This window comes from Phyllobates terribilis, unplaced genomic scaffold (genome assembly GCF_046119375.1).
Source record: "Phyllobates terribilis strain yellow unplaced genomic scaffold, ASM4611937v1 Scaffold_1__5_contigs__length_1240528914, whole genome shotgun sequence".
NCBI lineage: Eukaryota > Metazoa > Chordata > Amphibia > Anura > Dendrobatidae > Phyllobates > Phyllobates terribilis.
In genome coordinates, this window is record NW_027362761.1 from 23,596,355 (window position 1) to 23,613,986 (window position 17,632).

Sequence of the window (17,632 nt, forward strand, 5' to 3'; positions counted from 1 at the left end):
AGCCAGGTAATATAAATTTGCATAATGCAAAGATTTCAGGAATATGGTCTCCACCATTGTTGATTATCAATCAATGCAACAAGGAATGTCATGACTAGATAGTAAATTACATATGCTGTACTGTGAACAGTGTATGAACAGTTAATTTAAAGTGACTGGTACAAAAATAAAAATCTAGTAAGAGTAAAATGTGGGATAAATAACCTTGAGTGAAGGCTGCAAATACAGTACCTTCCTTCCTCATGCCCACGCGGAAGCATTTCTTTAGCCGGCAGTACTGACATTGGTTGCGGTGATGTTGGTCTATTTGACAGTCACGATTTGACCTATAGACAAATAGAAAACAGGTTGAAAGAAAAAAAAAAAAAAAGTATAGGAAGCAATTAAAATAATAGACCACTGACGTGCAAAACCAATGTAGTTCCGGCACAATCAACAAGCCTAATCATGAGAGAAAAACACCCGCATGCATGTTCAACATGCCAAATTCTCACAGCTGTCGAGTGATAAATAAATTACTTTGTGGCTTATTAAAATTTCATACCGTAATGCTTGCATAAAAATATTCCCACTTTACACTGGGTCAGACATCCCTGGCACATAAGCTCACCCACACAAAACTCCGTAATCAAGAGGAGTCACTATTTAACCTCTTGTAATACGATTCCAAGTACTTAATGGAAGCACTTAAAACAACATACTGTACTAAAAAGCCACATTCAGATGCACATATTGTACTGGTGTTGACCCATGGAGGTGTCCAAATGTTAGTTGTAATGTGGACACTTAAACGAGATTCCAAACGTTTGTCTCAATAATGGTGGATTCACATGCAGTAGCTATGCCGCAATCATTTCTAAAATTGTCCTGTTCGTTTGATTGTGGCCTGCAGAAAGGTGCACCGAGTCCTCACCAAAAGAATCAAACCAACTTTCAGTTTGTGAAATCACCCCAAGATCTACGTAGTTATACTTTAGCAGTGTGTTCAATGTAATATGCAATACCGCAGATTACAGTCAATCTTTACAGTATTTTGAGACATAGAATAGAAATTTGTACCTAATAATCTGATAACAAAATTTTTATTATGGGGGAAAAAAAAGTTGTCCAGACTTTTCAAAAGACATTGATTTACAATGCTATGTTCTCTATGCAAGACAATAACATGTTCCTTATAAAAATGGGGTAGAGCATGAGTTCTGTCTACTACAACAATAGACATAGCCTCAAGAGTAAGAGTGTATATATTATTTCATGATACCAAAAAAGTATACATTACAAAGTATAATTCCACAAGTGCTTGCTGAACAAGCTGATACTCTAACACAGAAAACCACCTAATTTCACATTTCTCTATCGGGATAGATAACATCATGTCTTAAGAACAAGGCCACTTGATTTATTAGATATGTACAGTAACAGTAGTGGAGTAGTATATAAATATGCAGTAGTATAGTAGAATATGCTATGGAGAAAAGTTCCGTTTACACCAGCCGACAGACGTTAAATGACTGCCAATCAGTAAATATATACCAATTGCCGGTCATTTAATGGCCTGTTTACAGAGACAGACTGCATTTCAAATATGCACTGAATGATCTGTAATAGTGCACCTAGACTGCCAATGTTCTCGGCAGCACAAGTCCTGTTTACACAGGACAATGGTGCTGCCGAGAATGATGATCTTTTGTACAAACAAAAAGATAATTTCACCCAATCAACGTGCGTTTTGATCATCCGTGGGGTGATCGGCAGCCTTTTTAGACTTCTAAGATTACTTGTTCACAATAATCTTGCAGTGTACATGGGCCTTTAAAAATAAGTATAATATACATATTCCTTATCTGAATTCTAATTGCTCATTTAAGTTAAATGGACATCACATGCAAATGTTTGCATATACATGCAACGTTGGAAAGTCATTTATGCAAAAAGACAGATATGACCCCTATAAGAAGACTTTAGGCCACAGAGCAAGTCAAAGAAGACCCTCCCAAATGGTGAAAGATTTATTGTTTTCGTTTATGAAGCTGCTGTCTATAACAAGTTTCGCAGACCAACCAGAATGCAGACAGTGGCCACCTGAAACCTCTAGCGTATGGCAACCATTAGCATCACCCTAAGGTCAAAGCCCCACTATCAGTATTTGGTCAGTATTGTTTCTCAGGAGTGGGAGCCAAAACCAGGTGAGGAACAATCAGAGAAAAGGTCTAATAGAAACAAGTCACCAATTCTGCATTTATCACCCACTCCTGGTTTTGGCTCCCACTCCTGAGGAAAAATACTGATTGAATACTGATACTGGGGCCGTGGTCTAACAAGTTTGTGAAACCACTCAGTGAATAAAATAAAGGTCGGTGGTGCCCTTGTCAAGTGGATTAAAAAAATGACCTCTGGAGAAGAAATAAATAGTAAATATGAGCCTTCTTAAGAGGCTAGTGCAGTCACACTAAATCTAGCAGAGCATCTTCGAAAGGAACTGGGCTATACCATTAGACAGAAAAACAAATAAATAAATGAACAGTATTCTTTGGCCATATTCGGCTATCTGGTCTTGGTGATAAAAACATAATATCTAATCATAGATCAGTTTTAATCATTTTTATTTCTTGTATAGTAAACAAATACAATTAGTAATCGCTTTCTATTTAACATACTGCTTAAGAAGAGGAAAGGTTTATTAGAATATAGTGATTACACATTCTAACTCCTCTACGGTCTCACTACTCACATTGAATATGTTGATATTTAGCATCAGAATTGCCTATGATGTGGAAGATGGGATTAATCCATTCTTCCATGTGGGTAAAGGTAAATAGAACAGTAGAAGTGCATGTTACATCTTAAATAAACACTGCAAAGGTCAAGAGTAATAATGCTGCTCTTAGTGGAGGCCAGGCCTACAAAGAGATTGCACAGATAACTCTGGACAAAGGGGTATTTTATGAGAGAAAAATACTGCTCCATTGCATTTTATCAATATCCTTACACAGTGAGCTTGATTATTACCGCATGTAAACAAAACACCTCTATAATGTATCATTACCATCATCTGTTAAACTGGTTGGGAGACCTGAGATAATTCAACTCCGTCAGAAGAAGGCTAGGGCATGTTAGATTTCAGAATACACAATCCTTTTTTTTTTTTTTTTACTGGCGGGCATCGACGTGTTATGCTCTTTTTATTGACTGAAACATCTACAGTGGGTACGGAAAGTATTCAGACCCCTTTACATTTTTCACGCTTTGTTTCATTGCAGCCATTTGGTAAATTCTAAAAAGTTCATTTTTTTCTCATTAAAGTACACTCTGCACCCCATCTTGACTGAAAAAAACAGAAATGTAGAAATTTTTGCAAATTTGCTAAAAAAGAAAAACTGAAATATCACATGGTTATAAGTATTCAGACCCTTTGCTCAGTATTGAGAAGAAGCACCCTTTTTAGCTAGTACAGCCATGAGTCTTCTTGGGAATGATGCAACAAGTTTTTCACACCTGAATTTGGGGATCCTCTGCCATTCTTCCTTGCAGATCCTCTCCATTTCCATCAGGTTGGATGGTGAACGTTGGTGGACAGCCATTTTCAGGTCTCTCCAGAGATGCTCAATTGGGTTTAGGTCAGGGCTCTGGCTGGGCCAGTCAAGAATGGTCACAGAGTTGTTCTGAAGCCACTCCTTCATTATTTTAGCCGTGTGCTTAGGGTCATTGTCTTGTTGGAAGGTGAACCTTCGGCCAAGTCGGAGATCCAGAGCACTCTGGAAGAGGTTTTCATCCAGGATATCTCTGTACTTAGCCACATTCATGTTTCCTTCAATTGCAACCAGTCGTCCTGTCCCTGCAGTTAAAAAACACCTAGCATGATGCCGCCACCATCATGTTTCACTGTTGGGATTGTATTGGGCAGGTGATGAGCAGTGCCTGGTTTTCTCCACACAGACCGCTTAGAATTATCACCAAAAAGTTCTATCTTCATCTTATCAGACCAGAGAATTTTATTTCTCATAGTCTGGGAGTCCCTCATGTGTTTTTGACCAAACTCTATGCGGGCTTTCATATGTCTTGCACTGAGGAGAGGCTTCCGTCGGGCCACTCTGCCATAAAAGGCCCGACTGGTGGAGGGCTGCAGTGATAGTGGACGTTGTGGAACTTTCTCCCATCTCCCTGCTGCATCTCTGGAGCTCAGCCACAGTGATCTTGGGGTTCTTGTTTACCTCTCTCACCAAGGCTCTTCTCCCACAATTGCTCAGTTTGGCTGGACAGCCAGGTCTAGGAAGGCTTCTGGTGGTCCCAAACTTCTTCCATAAGGATTATGGAGGCCACTGTGCTCTTAGGAACCTTGAGTAATGCAGAAATTCCTTTGTAGCCTTGGCCAGATCTGTGCCTTGCCACAATTCTGTCTCTGAGCTCTTTGGGCAGTTCCTTTGAGCTCATGATTCTCATTTGGTCTGACATACACTGTGAGCTGTGAGGTCTTATATAGACAGGTGTGTGCCTTTCCAAATCAAGTCCTATCAGTTGAATTAAACACCGCTGGATTCCTATGAAGGAGTAGAACCATCTCAAGGAGGATCACAAGGAAATGGACAGCATGTGACTTAAATATGAGTGTCTGAGCAAAGGGTCTGAATACTTATGACCATGTGATATTTCAGTTTTTCTTTTTTAATAAATTTGCAAAAATTTCTACATTTCTGTTTTTTTCAGTCAAGATGGGGTGCAGAGTGTACTTTAATGAGAAAAAAATGAACTTTTTAGAATTTACCAAATGGCTGCAATGAAACAAAGAGTGAAAAATTTAAAGGGGTCTGAATACTTTCCGTACCCACTGTATGTTCAGATAAAAAGAACATAGCGGGGCAATTAATTTTTACAGACACTCTAGTTCCCTGCAGTAGCATGGTGCTGCCTAAAAGTGCTGTATTATAGCAAAAGTCTACCTTCGAACCATTGATTCAGGAAGAAAACCGCTTTGCCCCATAGCATCTGATGGAAAAAAACCTCTGCATACCTCTGTATGAGATCAAAACAAAACAGGTATAGACTACAGTGTGGCTCCACAGACTTCTCAGGGTGCCATATTACAGCACCAGCTATGTGGCATTACAGAATGTAGAATACTGCACCTATATAATGGTAAAGTAGATTACAATTTTGCAAACAATAATTCTCCATTGCTTTCAAGGTTTGAGGTCTGTCACCTAAGGATTTCCATCAGAGGTCAACTTGTCCAGGCCTAATGCTCATAACAGACATGAGAGGTTTCTTCCAATGACAGGAGAGGTCATTGAGGATTTCTCACTTTGACACATTGAATCAAACTGCATGAAAGAAGGGCAAGGTCACAGTGCCCTGCCTCTTAGCACTCCTATTTCTCCACAACTAGCACTGACACTGAAGTCAAATGCTCAGACAAATGTCAATCAAGGAAGAATGGGCATGCCAAGAGCCAGGACATCATGACTCTCTATGGCTATAACATCACCTTCATGACTCCTGGTAAACCCTTATACAGTGTGCATTGAAATAACTTTTTTTTTTTTTTTTTAACCAGAATGAGACGAGTGATTTGAAGAGAATCCATCTGTCTGTGGCCGGCCTTTACATTTAAGAAAACAATGAATAGCCACAGACAGATAAACTTACTAAATTTGTTATTACCAAAAATGCCCAGCTGAAGGGTCTGACTTTCTAGCAAAAGGTGCATCTGAACTTCTGGGTTGTGGGATCTCTGCATGCAGAGTGAAATCCCACGACCCTCCAAGACTCCCTCACTGTGAAGGTGTAACATCATTTACTAAGTAGTTACCAATCGGTAACCGTTCTAATGTTATCGATCAGTAACGGTTTAGTAAATGATGCAGCAGTGCCGACTTCATTCATAGCTCGAGGTCTTGTGATAGAGCAAGATCGCAAACTTTCACAGTTAATGGTGCAATGGAGGGTTGGGATCCTGCCCTGCTTCCCGGGATAACAACATGGAAGTTCAGATCTGACTTTTGCTTGTAAACTGGTGCCTTTAGCCTATTATTAGGGACAATTTTGTTAAGTTATATTTAGTAATATCATCAGTCTTTTCTTAAAGGGGTTGTCCAGGCTTGAGGTTAAAGTCTGCAGGCAGTCACTATGTGACTGCAGAGTTTTGAATCTTCACAGCACGCACACTGCATGCTGTGAGGACTTTGCAGTGCAAAGTGGGGAATTTTTATGCCCGACAGGGCACTTTTATCCTAGTTACAAAATGAAGAGGCAGATCAGACACCCCATCACCGTTACATTTACTCTCTATGGGGCTTCCGGAAAAAGCCAAGTGCAGCGCTGCTGCTACATTTTAACGGGGATAAAAGTTCTCCATCCTGTTGATCACTGTGGATCCCAGAAGTCTGATCCCTAATGGTCATCAGCAGCGTGTTAAATGGTGCCATCAGTGATTGATGCTTCCAGTTAATTTTTACTGCACAATGAGCACTGTAAAAATAAAACCCAAAAACGCATGGCAGAATAGCGTTTTATTTTCATCGTACTTGGAAAATAAATGGTGTCATTCAAAACTATATAAAGAAGGTAAAATCCGGTGCCACATGCGATAAATCCTTTTATTCCAAAATTAAAAATCACAATAAAAGGATTTATCGCATGTGGCACCGGATTTTACCTTCATTATATATCCTTGCAAGTGTATGCTGGACACTAATCCGTGAGCCTGGGATACCTGTGAGTATCAGGTGATATGAGCCAATTATCTTTTTTCATTCAAAACTATAACTCTTCCTTCAAAATGAAGTCCTCATATGACTGTCTAAGCAAAAATTTTAAAAAATATATGGCTATTTGAAAAAGGAGAGGAAAAAATTTAAATGCAAAAATGAAAACTGGCTGCGTCCTTAAAGGGTTAATGGCTGTCTGAGGAATGTTCTGCCATGGTAACTGCACTTGGGCATGAAAATCATCAAGATCTGCTCAGACAGCTCCCTTTGCAACAAATAGCCAAGGAAGTCCTAAAAGTGCTTGATGGGAAACACGTCCAGTAATGTGCAGGCCATGGTAACATGATTAGTACCCGTAGGCTGCTCACAGTAGCACGACTTGCCCTGTTGAAAAATGGCTCCTGGGACACTTTCACATTCCCTTGTGAAGGCCTCTTCAAGGCGTTGACCACATGGTCGCGAGATCAATCTACGGGTATCATTGCGTCCAATAAAAATCTGGGCCTCCTCAAATAAGAGTAAAGATCTCCATTCCAGCCTTAATTGCTGTCTTCCACTGCACAATGATAGTCCTTGATAATGAGCAGTGGCGTGAGGACAATGGGACCGCAGCTGTACAGCTGGCTCATAGCCCAATGTCGTGCAAAAGCCTTCTGATTATTTGTGCAGACACTGTTTGACACCTTAGGTTTTGGATAGGTTTAGGGTTGCATATTACGGTAGCCGAGCCCTCTAGTCTTCATTCTAGGTATACGAGCAACTCGGCGTTACACTAATGTGCGTTAAACTAGTGGTACGGCCATTTGTCCAAAATATCCCAGGAGCCTTTTTTAACACTACAACGCCAGGTTGCATGTTACTTGTGCTACTGACCCCTTCATGACCGGAGCACTTTTCGTTTTTGCGTTTTCATTTTTTGCTCCTTCTTCCCAGAGCCATAACTATTTTATTTTTCGGTCAATATGTCCATGTGAGGGCTTATTTTTTGTGGGACAAGTTGCACTATTGAACAACATCGCTGGTTTTATCATATCGTGTGCTGGAAAACGGGAAAAAAAATTCCAAGTGCGGTGAAATTGCAAAAAAAAAAAAAGTGAAAATTCCACAGTTATTTTTTGTTTTACCACATTAACTAAATGCTAAAACTGACCTGCCATCATGATTCTCCAGGCCATTAGGAGTTCGTAGACACCAAACATGTATAGGTTTTTTTTATTTAAGAGGTGAAAAAAAAATCCAAAGTGTGCTTAAAAAAAAATGGAGGTATTTTCCGAGACCCATCGCGTCTCCATTTCTCGGGATCTGGGGCCGGGTGAGGGCTTGTTTTTTGCCCACCAAGCTGATGTTTTTATTGATACCATTTTGGGGTAGATACAATGTTTTGATCGCCCGTTATTGCAATGTTGCGGCGATCAAAAAAACGTAATTCTGGCGTTTGGAATTTTTTTCTCGTTACGGCGTTTTCCGATTGGATTAATTATTTTTTTATATTGATAGATCGGGCGATTCTGAATGCGGCGATATCAAATATGTGTATGTGGGTTTTTTTTGTACGGTTTCATTTTGAATATGGAGAAAAGGGGGGCGATTTAAACTTTTATAGTTTTTTTATATTTGTAAAAACTTTTTTTTTTTTTTTTTTTTTACACTTTTTGCATGCTCATAGCAATCTGGCAATGACAACCACAGGGGTATTCTGCAGACCCCGAGTTGTCATGCCAATCCATCGGTGACCCGCAATCCTGTGACGGGGTCGCCGATGGGGAGGGGCCAATGACGCACTTCCCAGAAACGCAAGTTAAATGCCGGTGTCAGAGATTGACAGTGGCATTTAACTAGTTAACAGCGGCGGGTGGATCGCGATTCCACCCGCGGCTCTTGCGGGCACAGGTTAGTTGATCTATACAGCTGACATGTGACCGGAAAGGTGCGGGCTCAGCACCGGAGCCCGCTCCAAACAGGGGGATTTGACATGGGGCGTACTATTACGCCCCACGTCAGAAAGGGGTTAAAGAGGACCTGGTACCAAATTTTTCCATATTTAGTCCCTTCCAGACATCCGCTAAACATGTATGGAGAAATTTGGAAGCTACTGTATGGAGCGGGCTCACGGGGTGAGCTCTCACATATCCCGCAGATAAAGGCTGTGACTCAGAGCCAGGATCTGTCTCCAACAGCCACAGGTGGAGTGGCGTTCTGCCCACAACTGTTAAAGATTTACGGTGCCATTTAATTAACGGCAGTAATAACAGCGCACTGGCATGGAGGCGCATCATTCAATGCACCCATAGGCTGACCCACAACGTGATCACGGGGCACCAATGGGTTGCTGCGTCAACAAAGGGTCTGTTGAATACCTCCATGCCTGTCATTATGGAGCTCCATTAAATCCCAGCATGTGTGGCTGAAAAAGGAGGAGACCTTGATTTTTACTATATACAGCAACACTGTGTGATTGCCTGATTGCTTCTACTTATACTGCAATCACTAGTTCAAGTCCCCCAACTAAGTAAAATAAAGTTTAAAAAAAATATGGAAAAGCCTTAGTTACTTACCGGTAACGGGATTTTTCGGAGCCCATGACAGCACCACGTGAGAGAGAGGATCCGCCCATCAAGGACAGGTTAAAAAGGGCGGCCCTCTCTTCCCGCCTCAGTTTAGTTAACAGAGCATGAGAGTACCGCCAAGGTTAGTTATAACAAAACATAATCACATTAAGTACATTACTTTTCATCAATTTCCCGCAAGGGTGCACAAAAAGAAATCAACTCTACGGGAGTGCACACCACCAGTGAAGGGAGAGAATATACGGGTGCTGTCATGGGCTCCGAAAAATCCCGTTACCGGTAAGTAACTAAGGCTTTATTCGGTCTCCCATGACAGCACCACGTGAGAGAATTACAGAGACGAAGGAAATTAGGGAGGGACCACAGCTTGAAGCACCCTTCTCCCGAAAGTGAGATCTGCAGAGCCACCCAGATCCAATCTATAGTGCCTATAGAACGTAGAGGGAGAAGACCAAGTGGCAGCCTTACAAATTTCCTCAATGGAAAGCCCTGTCTTCTCCGCCCAGGAGGTTGATACCGCTCTGGTAGAATGCGCCCTCAATCCCTCCGGTATCTCTTTATCCCCTGAGGAGTATGCGAGGGAAATGGCCTCCTTGATCCATCTAGCAATTGTAGCCTTTGAGGCCTTACAACCCTTTCTAGCCCCCTGATAGCAAATAAATAGGGACTTATCCTTTCTAAATCCACGTGATACTTCTAAGTACTTTAGTACGCACCTCCTAACGTCTAAAGTGTGAAGCCTCTCCTCTTTTTGATTTTTGGGCGGGAAGCAAAAAGTCGGGAGAACTATCTCCTGGGTTCTATGGAATCGAGTGGCCACTTTAGGAAGAAAGGCCGGATCAGGTTTTAATATAATCCTATCGTCCAGAATTAACGTAAATTGAAGGCCAATTTAAAGGGCCTGTAGGTCACTGACTCTCCTGGCTGAAGTTAGGGCTACTAACAGGACCGTCTTTAGGAAAATAATTTTGGGGGAGACTAAATCTAGTGGCTCAAAAGGAGGACTGGTCAAGGCATCTAATACAAAATTCAAATCCCAGGGAGACATCTTTACTTTGGTAATGGGTCTACACCTAAAGGAAGCTTTTATAAAACGGGCTATCCAATAGTTATCTGCAATATTGGAAGAAAATAAAGCCCCCAACGCCGACACCTGTACTTTCAAGGTACTGGTAGAGAGACCCAATTCTAAGCCCCGCTGCAGAAATTCCAGAATTTTCCCAATAGGGGGCCCCTCCTCCACCTTAACTTCTGCAAAGGACAGAAACTTCCTCCAGGTCCTGGCATAAATACGGGTGGTAACAGGTTTTCTGCTAGCCAGGAGAGTATTCACTACATTTGCGGGGAATCCTTTGTTGGTCAATAACACCCTCTCAAATTCCACGCCATCAAATGTAGACTCGGGGTTGGAGGATGGGAAAGTGGCCCCTGAGTGAGGAGGTCCGGAATCTCCGGAAGAACCCAGGGATCTGATATGGACATCTTCCGGAGACAAGGGAACCACGGTCTTTTGGGCCAAAAGGGGCATATGAGTATCACTCTGGCCCGGTCTGCCCTGATCTTTCTCATCACCGCTAGGAGCAGGATCATGGGAGGGAAGGCATATGCCAGAGGAAATCTCCAGGGAACCATGAAGGCGTCCACTGCCAGGGGTTCTTCTCTGGGGTCTAAGGAACAAAAATTTTCCACTTTCCGATTGGCTCTTGTTGCGAATAAGTCCACAGTCGGAAGGCCCCACATTTCTACGATTCTGGAGAATATTCGCGTATTTAGGGACCACTCTCCCTCTTTTACGGAAGTACGGCTGAGGAAATCCGCTGTGATGTTTTCCTTCCCTTTTAGATGAGTAGCCGAAAGAGAGGGACAATGATCTTCGGCTTTCAGCAGAAGTGCGTTCGCTACCCTCATCAAGTTTCTTGAGCGGGTTCCCCCTTGGTGGTTTATGTAAGCTAGCGTGACTTGATTGTCCGAGAGTATACGGACATGCTGGCCCTGTAAATATATAAGGAACTCGTTGAACGCATGCTGCACCGCCAGAAGCTCCTTAACATTTGATGACAACTGTCGCTCACTGCTTGACCAGGTTCCCTGCACTAATCTCCCTTCAAAGTGAGCTCCCCAACCTGTAGCACTTGCATCAGTGGACAAGACTGCAGTTGGACTACATTCCCAGGGAACCCCTTTAGCAAGATTGTCTTGTCGCAACCACCAACGAAGGGACCTTATGGCACGAGGACCTAGCGTAAACTCACGGTCTAGATGCCCCTCTAAAGCTGCGTTATTGTACAACACATCCCACTGAAAAGCTCTTGAATGTAATTGTGACCAACGAACTGCAGGAAAAGTGGAGGTGAAGGTTCCCAATAGTGACATGGCCTTACGGAGTGGCATAGAAGGTTTACGTATACATTGTGCTACCAACCCCTGGATTCTATCAATTTTTTCTTCTGGAAGACAACATAGCTGTTTCCTGGAATCTAAAAATTTCCTCTTAAAGGAGGGTAGAGGTACTGATGGAAACCTCCTCTTAGGGTCCCCAGCTTTCTCCAATAAGTCATCCATGGTCTGACCAAAGAGGTATTCTCCTTCGCACGGGATTGTGCACAGTCTGGATTTAGTCTGTAAATCCCCTGGCCAGCATTTAATCCACAAGGCTCGCCGAGCCGCATTTGACAGTGCTGCTGATTTTGCTGCCAACCTTACTGAGTCCACAGATGCATCCGCAAGAAAAGCTGCCGCCCCCTGAACCAGTGGAAGGGAAGAAATAATGTCTTTCCTAGAAGTCCCATCCTTCAACTGACTGTCTAGCTGTTCAAGCCACGCCATCAGGGCTCTGGACGTGCAGGTAGCTGCTACTGTTGGTCTCAGTGCTCCCGCAGCTGTCTCCCATGCCCCTTTCAAGAAAGTATCAGCCCGTCTGTCTAGGGGGTCTCTCAATGCACCCATATCATCGAACGGGAGGGAAGTTCTTTTCGCTGCTTTGGTAACAGCAACATCCAGCTTGGGTGCTTTTAACCAGGAGGAACACATAGCTTCCTCAAATGGATATTTCCTTTTAAAGGATGGAGGAACACTACCCTTCTTGTCAGGTTTCCTCCACTCCTTATCAATGAGGTCTTTCACCTTTGAATTTACCGGAAAGACCCTTCTTTTCTTTAGCCCCAGACCACCAAACATAACATCCTCAGCTGATTTCTCTGCCCTCGTGTACACTATCCCCATTGTAGATCGGACGGCTTTTACTAGGGCATCGACCTCCTTCAGGGGAAAGCACTGTCTATCTGGCTCACTGTCAGAGGAAGAGAAGGCGGAGGAGGAGGCGACCGACAGTTCAGAGTCTGAACCCGGCTGGGTTTCTTGAGGAATATGCCCAGACTCTGAACCCTGCAATGCTTTGCCTATTTCTTCCCTTATTAAAGTTCTTAGGCCTAGGGAAAAATCTGGGGTTTCCTCCGACATCATTTTGCTAATACAAAGCTGGCATAACCTCTTGCTATATGAATCAGGGAGTGGACAGCTGCATAAGGCACATTCTCTGTGCTTGGATTTTGAGGAACATTTCTTGCTCTAAAAGAAAGTTATAGATAGAGAGAAGGAGGAAACATTAGTAGAACTTTCATGAAGATTCCACTCACCCCACAGAGCCTTCGGTACTGTAGAAGCAGAGGAATCCAACATGCATGGCGAGGAATCACGCCGCACCGGACCGTCCTTCCTGCTCTTAGTGACAGCTCTTCTAGCTGAACGACCAGACCCTAGCCGGGAATGGCGCTGCGCCACTAGTTATGAGGGCTCCCCAGAGGGCTGCTCCTGCAGCAGATGTTGTTGCCTAGGTGACAGCTCTTGTGAAACTTCCATAACTTACAGTGTAAGAATGGGCTGGGAAGCACCTCTGTATGTTACCAGACCCTTTATATACTGGCCATACCGGTACCATGTGTGGGTGTGTGCTCTTTTTTTTTTTTTTTTACCCAGGAGGGCGTTACCTGCTCCTTGGTCTTCCTCCCCAAGTGGCCAGGTGGGTTCCAGGTGGGCTCCTCGCCGCCAGGACCTTAATCCCCCGGCGTTCAGCTGCTCGCGCGCAAAATTAAAACGAGCTCCGCCCCTTCCGGTGACGTCACAGGGACTTCCTGCCCGGCGCACCGGAAGTCACGTCAGTAGGTCGCGCCTGTCACGTGCCCCGCCGGCGCGACCTGGATCTCCTGCAAATTGTAGCGGGGGGAGGAAGCCCGCTAGCGGCCCCACACCTGGTGGACATCTACCTCCCCGTGAGGCGATGTCGCGCCCGCCACAACGCTCACAGAGGCGCCCCACTGAGCCCTACCGTGGCGTCTCCAGAGGACCGGGACGGACCGGCTCCAACCACCTGCTGTGGCCCTCTCTGGGACAGGAGTCCATCTTCTGCAGGTAAGCCTGCAAGGTCTCCCATCATGGACAGGAAACCTAAACTGAGGCGGGAAGAGAGGGCCGCCCTTTTTAACCTGTAGGTTTCCTGTCCTTGATGGGCGGATCCTCTCTCTCACGTGGTGCTGTCATGGGAGACCGAATAAAAAACCCATAAGTTTTAATCACCCCTATTTTCCCCCCATTAAAAATAAAGATATTAAAAAAATACACATGATATCACCACTTCCATAAAGTTAATAAATATAAAAATATAAAAGTTAACCTGATCGGTAAACACTGTAAACTGAAAATAATTTGAAGAGTCAAGTGTTGTTTTTTTTTTTTGGTAGTGGATAGTTGATAGAAAGGTTTGTAATGGGATGCAGCTAAACTCAGCTATACTGCCACTTCCCCCACACAGACCAGTAGATGAAAGCTTAAAAGGTGTCAGTAATGATACTCAGGTCTGCTCACAGCAACTTGTAATACCTGCAGTGAAAGCAGAGCAGGCTGTGATTACATCTCACACAAGAGCAGTCTATTGTAAGCTATGGTGGTGGCATAGTATATATTTCTCCTGAGTGTTGCTGCCTGCTTATGATAGGTCAACGTTATATAGGGGGGAGTAATAGGCGCCCCAAGTGAAAAATTATCTGATAACTAAAATGTACTTATAAGGCTCTGCAACAGCAAGGTGAAATAAAAAAAATATTAAAAAAAAAAGTTTTGCTCTGCAGCAACTATGTCATATGCTAATCTTGATGATTTGTGCGCCCAAGTGCATTCAGCGTCGCAGAACATTCGCGAGACAACCATCAAACAGCTCACTGATAGCAGCCAAGGTAAGCAAGCGCATTTATCTCTGGCGCTCCTTGATACTGAATAAATCGAAATGTTTTAAAAATGGCGTTTCTATTTTTTCATCATTTGCTTAATCATTAATAGGTCTTAAATTTGTATGTGTATATCTTGCAGTGCTTGATCTATGCAACTTGTAGGGGGGGGGGGTCCATAACAGTTTCCTTGGAGATGGAGAGAAGGCGCGCATTCAGTGTAAGCAGTGTGGTTGTCCACTACTTTTACATTGATGACCTGTAATATAGCATACATTGGGGACCTACCCTTAGGATAGGTCATCAATATCTGATCGGCCAGGGTCAGACACCCCCGCCAATCAGCTGCAATCTGTGGCGGCCTCAAGTACTCACTTGCCGAACTGCTCCGTCTTCTGGTAGTTCCCGAGGCTTGGTACTGCACATATTCAAATCAGTAGGAGGCAGATGTGTAGTAACCTGCGGCGGCCACTATCAGAAGACAGAGCAGCTTGACAAGTGAGCACTTCCGGCTGGTGCTCGCCACCTACACTGATAACAGCTGATCGGCAGGGTGCCGGGTGTCAGACCCCGGCCGATCAGACATTGATGACCTATCCTAAGGATAGGTCATCAATGTAAGAGTAGTGGACAACCTTTTTAATTCCGATGATTTAATCCATTAGGAAGTATAGGCGAAAATTAGGCTGATTCTACAAATTTAGGGTAAGCGTGAGAGGTCGAATAATGGAGAATGCAGTACTTAAAATATAGAGGGAGATTCTATAATACACTGGAGATTAAGAATATAGAGTTGGGGTGATAATACACCAGAGAATACAGGGGAGGGGAGAAAATGTGTGTGTGCATACAGGTAGAGAATGATAAAATAAACAGAGGATATAGGGGCATAATATATCATATATGGGGGGGTGGTTTATAGGAGTGGAGATAATAGGAGATCGCCTGTGGGTATTATGACTTGCATTACTTCTACACTCCTAGTGTGCAACCAGTAATGAAGCTCCTTAATCTCGGTCAATCCAATGAAATTTGAAGTTTCAAAGAAGCCTATGCAGGCTCCACATCAGCACCATTAACCTGGCAAACAGGTTGTGGTAAGCAGTTTCCTGTATATATGGTGCTGAGAGGTGGTCAGTTACTTGAAGCTGGGTTGATCACTATTCTGCAGTGGAAATTTCACTGCTGAGCACTGACCAATCAAGTTCACATTTTAACACCTACCTCCATTGTGAAAGTGACTGTTCATTAGTGGAAGTAAAGGTTATACCTAGGCCTGGCAGCTGGTCAATACTGGATGATAAGTGTTTGAACATTATTATTATTTATTTTTAGAGAACGTTATTATTTCTTTTTAGAACACAAATGATTCCATGGTGCTTTACATGTGAAAAGGAGTTACATACAAAATACAAATATAGATTACAATTAACTAACAATGACAGACTGGTACAGAAGGGAGAGGGCACTGGCCTTGCGGAATTACAGTCTACAGCAAACCTGGGCAAACTACGGCCCGTGGGCCACATCCAGCGCTCTGGCAGTTCCAGTCCGGCCAGTCGACCGAGACAGCTGAACAGCTGAAACAGTGTCCCTCCCCGTCACTAATATCTGCATCCTCAGGATGCAGACTGCGGTGAATACATTGGTGAAGGATGGGGATCTGCTACCTTGGATCTAATCCTCATGAACTGGGAGGAAATGGTTGAGGAGGTAAGGGTGGCTGTGACCCTAGGAGGCAGCGATCATGCTATCATAGAATTTTGGATAACTAGAGGACGAAGACCTGTGAAGAGTCAGACTTTAAGGTTAGATTTCAGAAAAGTAGATTTTAAGGGACTCAGAAAGAGCATAGGAGGGATCCAATGGCTGGATATCCTTGAGGACAGAAATGTCCAGGAAGGATGGAAAATTTTGAAAAATGAGATTCTGAAAGCACAATAGTTAACAATCCCTAAAAGAGGGAAGAATAGGAAGCATTTAAGGAAACCAGGATGGATGAACACAGATCTCAAACACAAGATAAAAAGGAAGAAAGAAATGTTTATCAAATGGAAAGAGGGAGGCATATCTAAAAAATATAATGCTGTCTGCAGAACCAGCAGGGCATACATCAGATTAGCTACAGCTGATAATGAATTAAGGCTGGCAAGAGATGTCAAAAGCAATAAGAAAGGATTTTGGAGGTATGTCAAAAGTAAAAGAAAAGTCAAAGATGCTATAGGATTTTTACAGGATGAAAATGGTAAAGTGGTAAAAAAATAATGCCGAGAAGTTTGACCGAACTTTTAAATTCCTATTTTGCTTCTATGTTCTCTAAAGAAAGTAAATGTAACATCAACTGATCTTCATTTTACTATTGAAGGAATAGAAGAATCCACACCATCTATAAACAAAGAGATCGTGAGGGAATACTTAGCTAACATAAATGAATTCAAGTCTCCGGTCCAGATGACTTACATCCTAGGGTACTGAAGGAGATAGCAGAGGAAATTATTGAACCACTCTCCATAATCTTTGAAAATTCTTGGAGAACAGGAGAAGTCCCAAAAGACTGGAGAAAAGCAAATGTTGTTCCCATCTTCATAAAAGGAGAAGAAGGTGGACCCAGGGAACTATAGGCCTGTGAGCCTTACTTCTATACCAGGAAAGATCTTTGAACAAATGATTAACCCCTTTACAGCCCATGACGTATTAATACACATCTGTGCCCTGGGACTTAAGAGCCTGACCCGTATTAGTACGTCATCGCAATCGCGCGCGCACACAGGCTGTGCGGGCGCGATCGCTGCCGGGTGTCAGCTGATTGTCACAGCTGACACCCGGTACTATGTGCAGGGAGCGGTCCAGCACCGCTCCCGGCACATTAACCCCCGCAATGCTGCGATCTAAGTCGATCGCAGCATTGCGGTGGCAAGGGGAGGTGATCGCAATACTCACCTCCTCTTCTGCCTCGGCTTCCCGGGTGTTGCCATGACGACCCGATGTTGTCATGACAACATCCGGGTCACCAGGCAGCAGGAACATTGTTTGGTCATGCGCAGTGCACAACCAAACAATCTTCTCACTGTGCAGCGCTGACTGCCTGCATGGCACAGGGATGGTGCTCCATCCCTATGCTATGCAGGCGATCAGAATAAAA

General features: G+C 43.5%; 1 protein-coding gene across 2 annotated transcripts in view; it reads right to left on the minus strand.

Moving 5' to 3' along the window:
* NR2F6 (nuclear receptor subfamily 2 group F member 6) overlaps positions 1 to 17,632 on the minus strand; it is a 62,897-nt gene that overhangs the window by 22,395 nt on the left and 22,870 nt on the right. The window contains exon 2 of one of the 2 annotated variants that reach the window (XM_073659613.1): positions 232 to 326. In XM_073659613.1, coding sequence (XP_073515714.1) covers positions 232 to 326 — 95 coding nt within the window. Of the gene's footprint in view, positions 1 to 204; positions 327 to 17,632 lie in introns of both variants that reach the window. The other variant, XM_073659612.1, reaches the window with a different exon arrangement.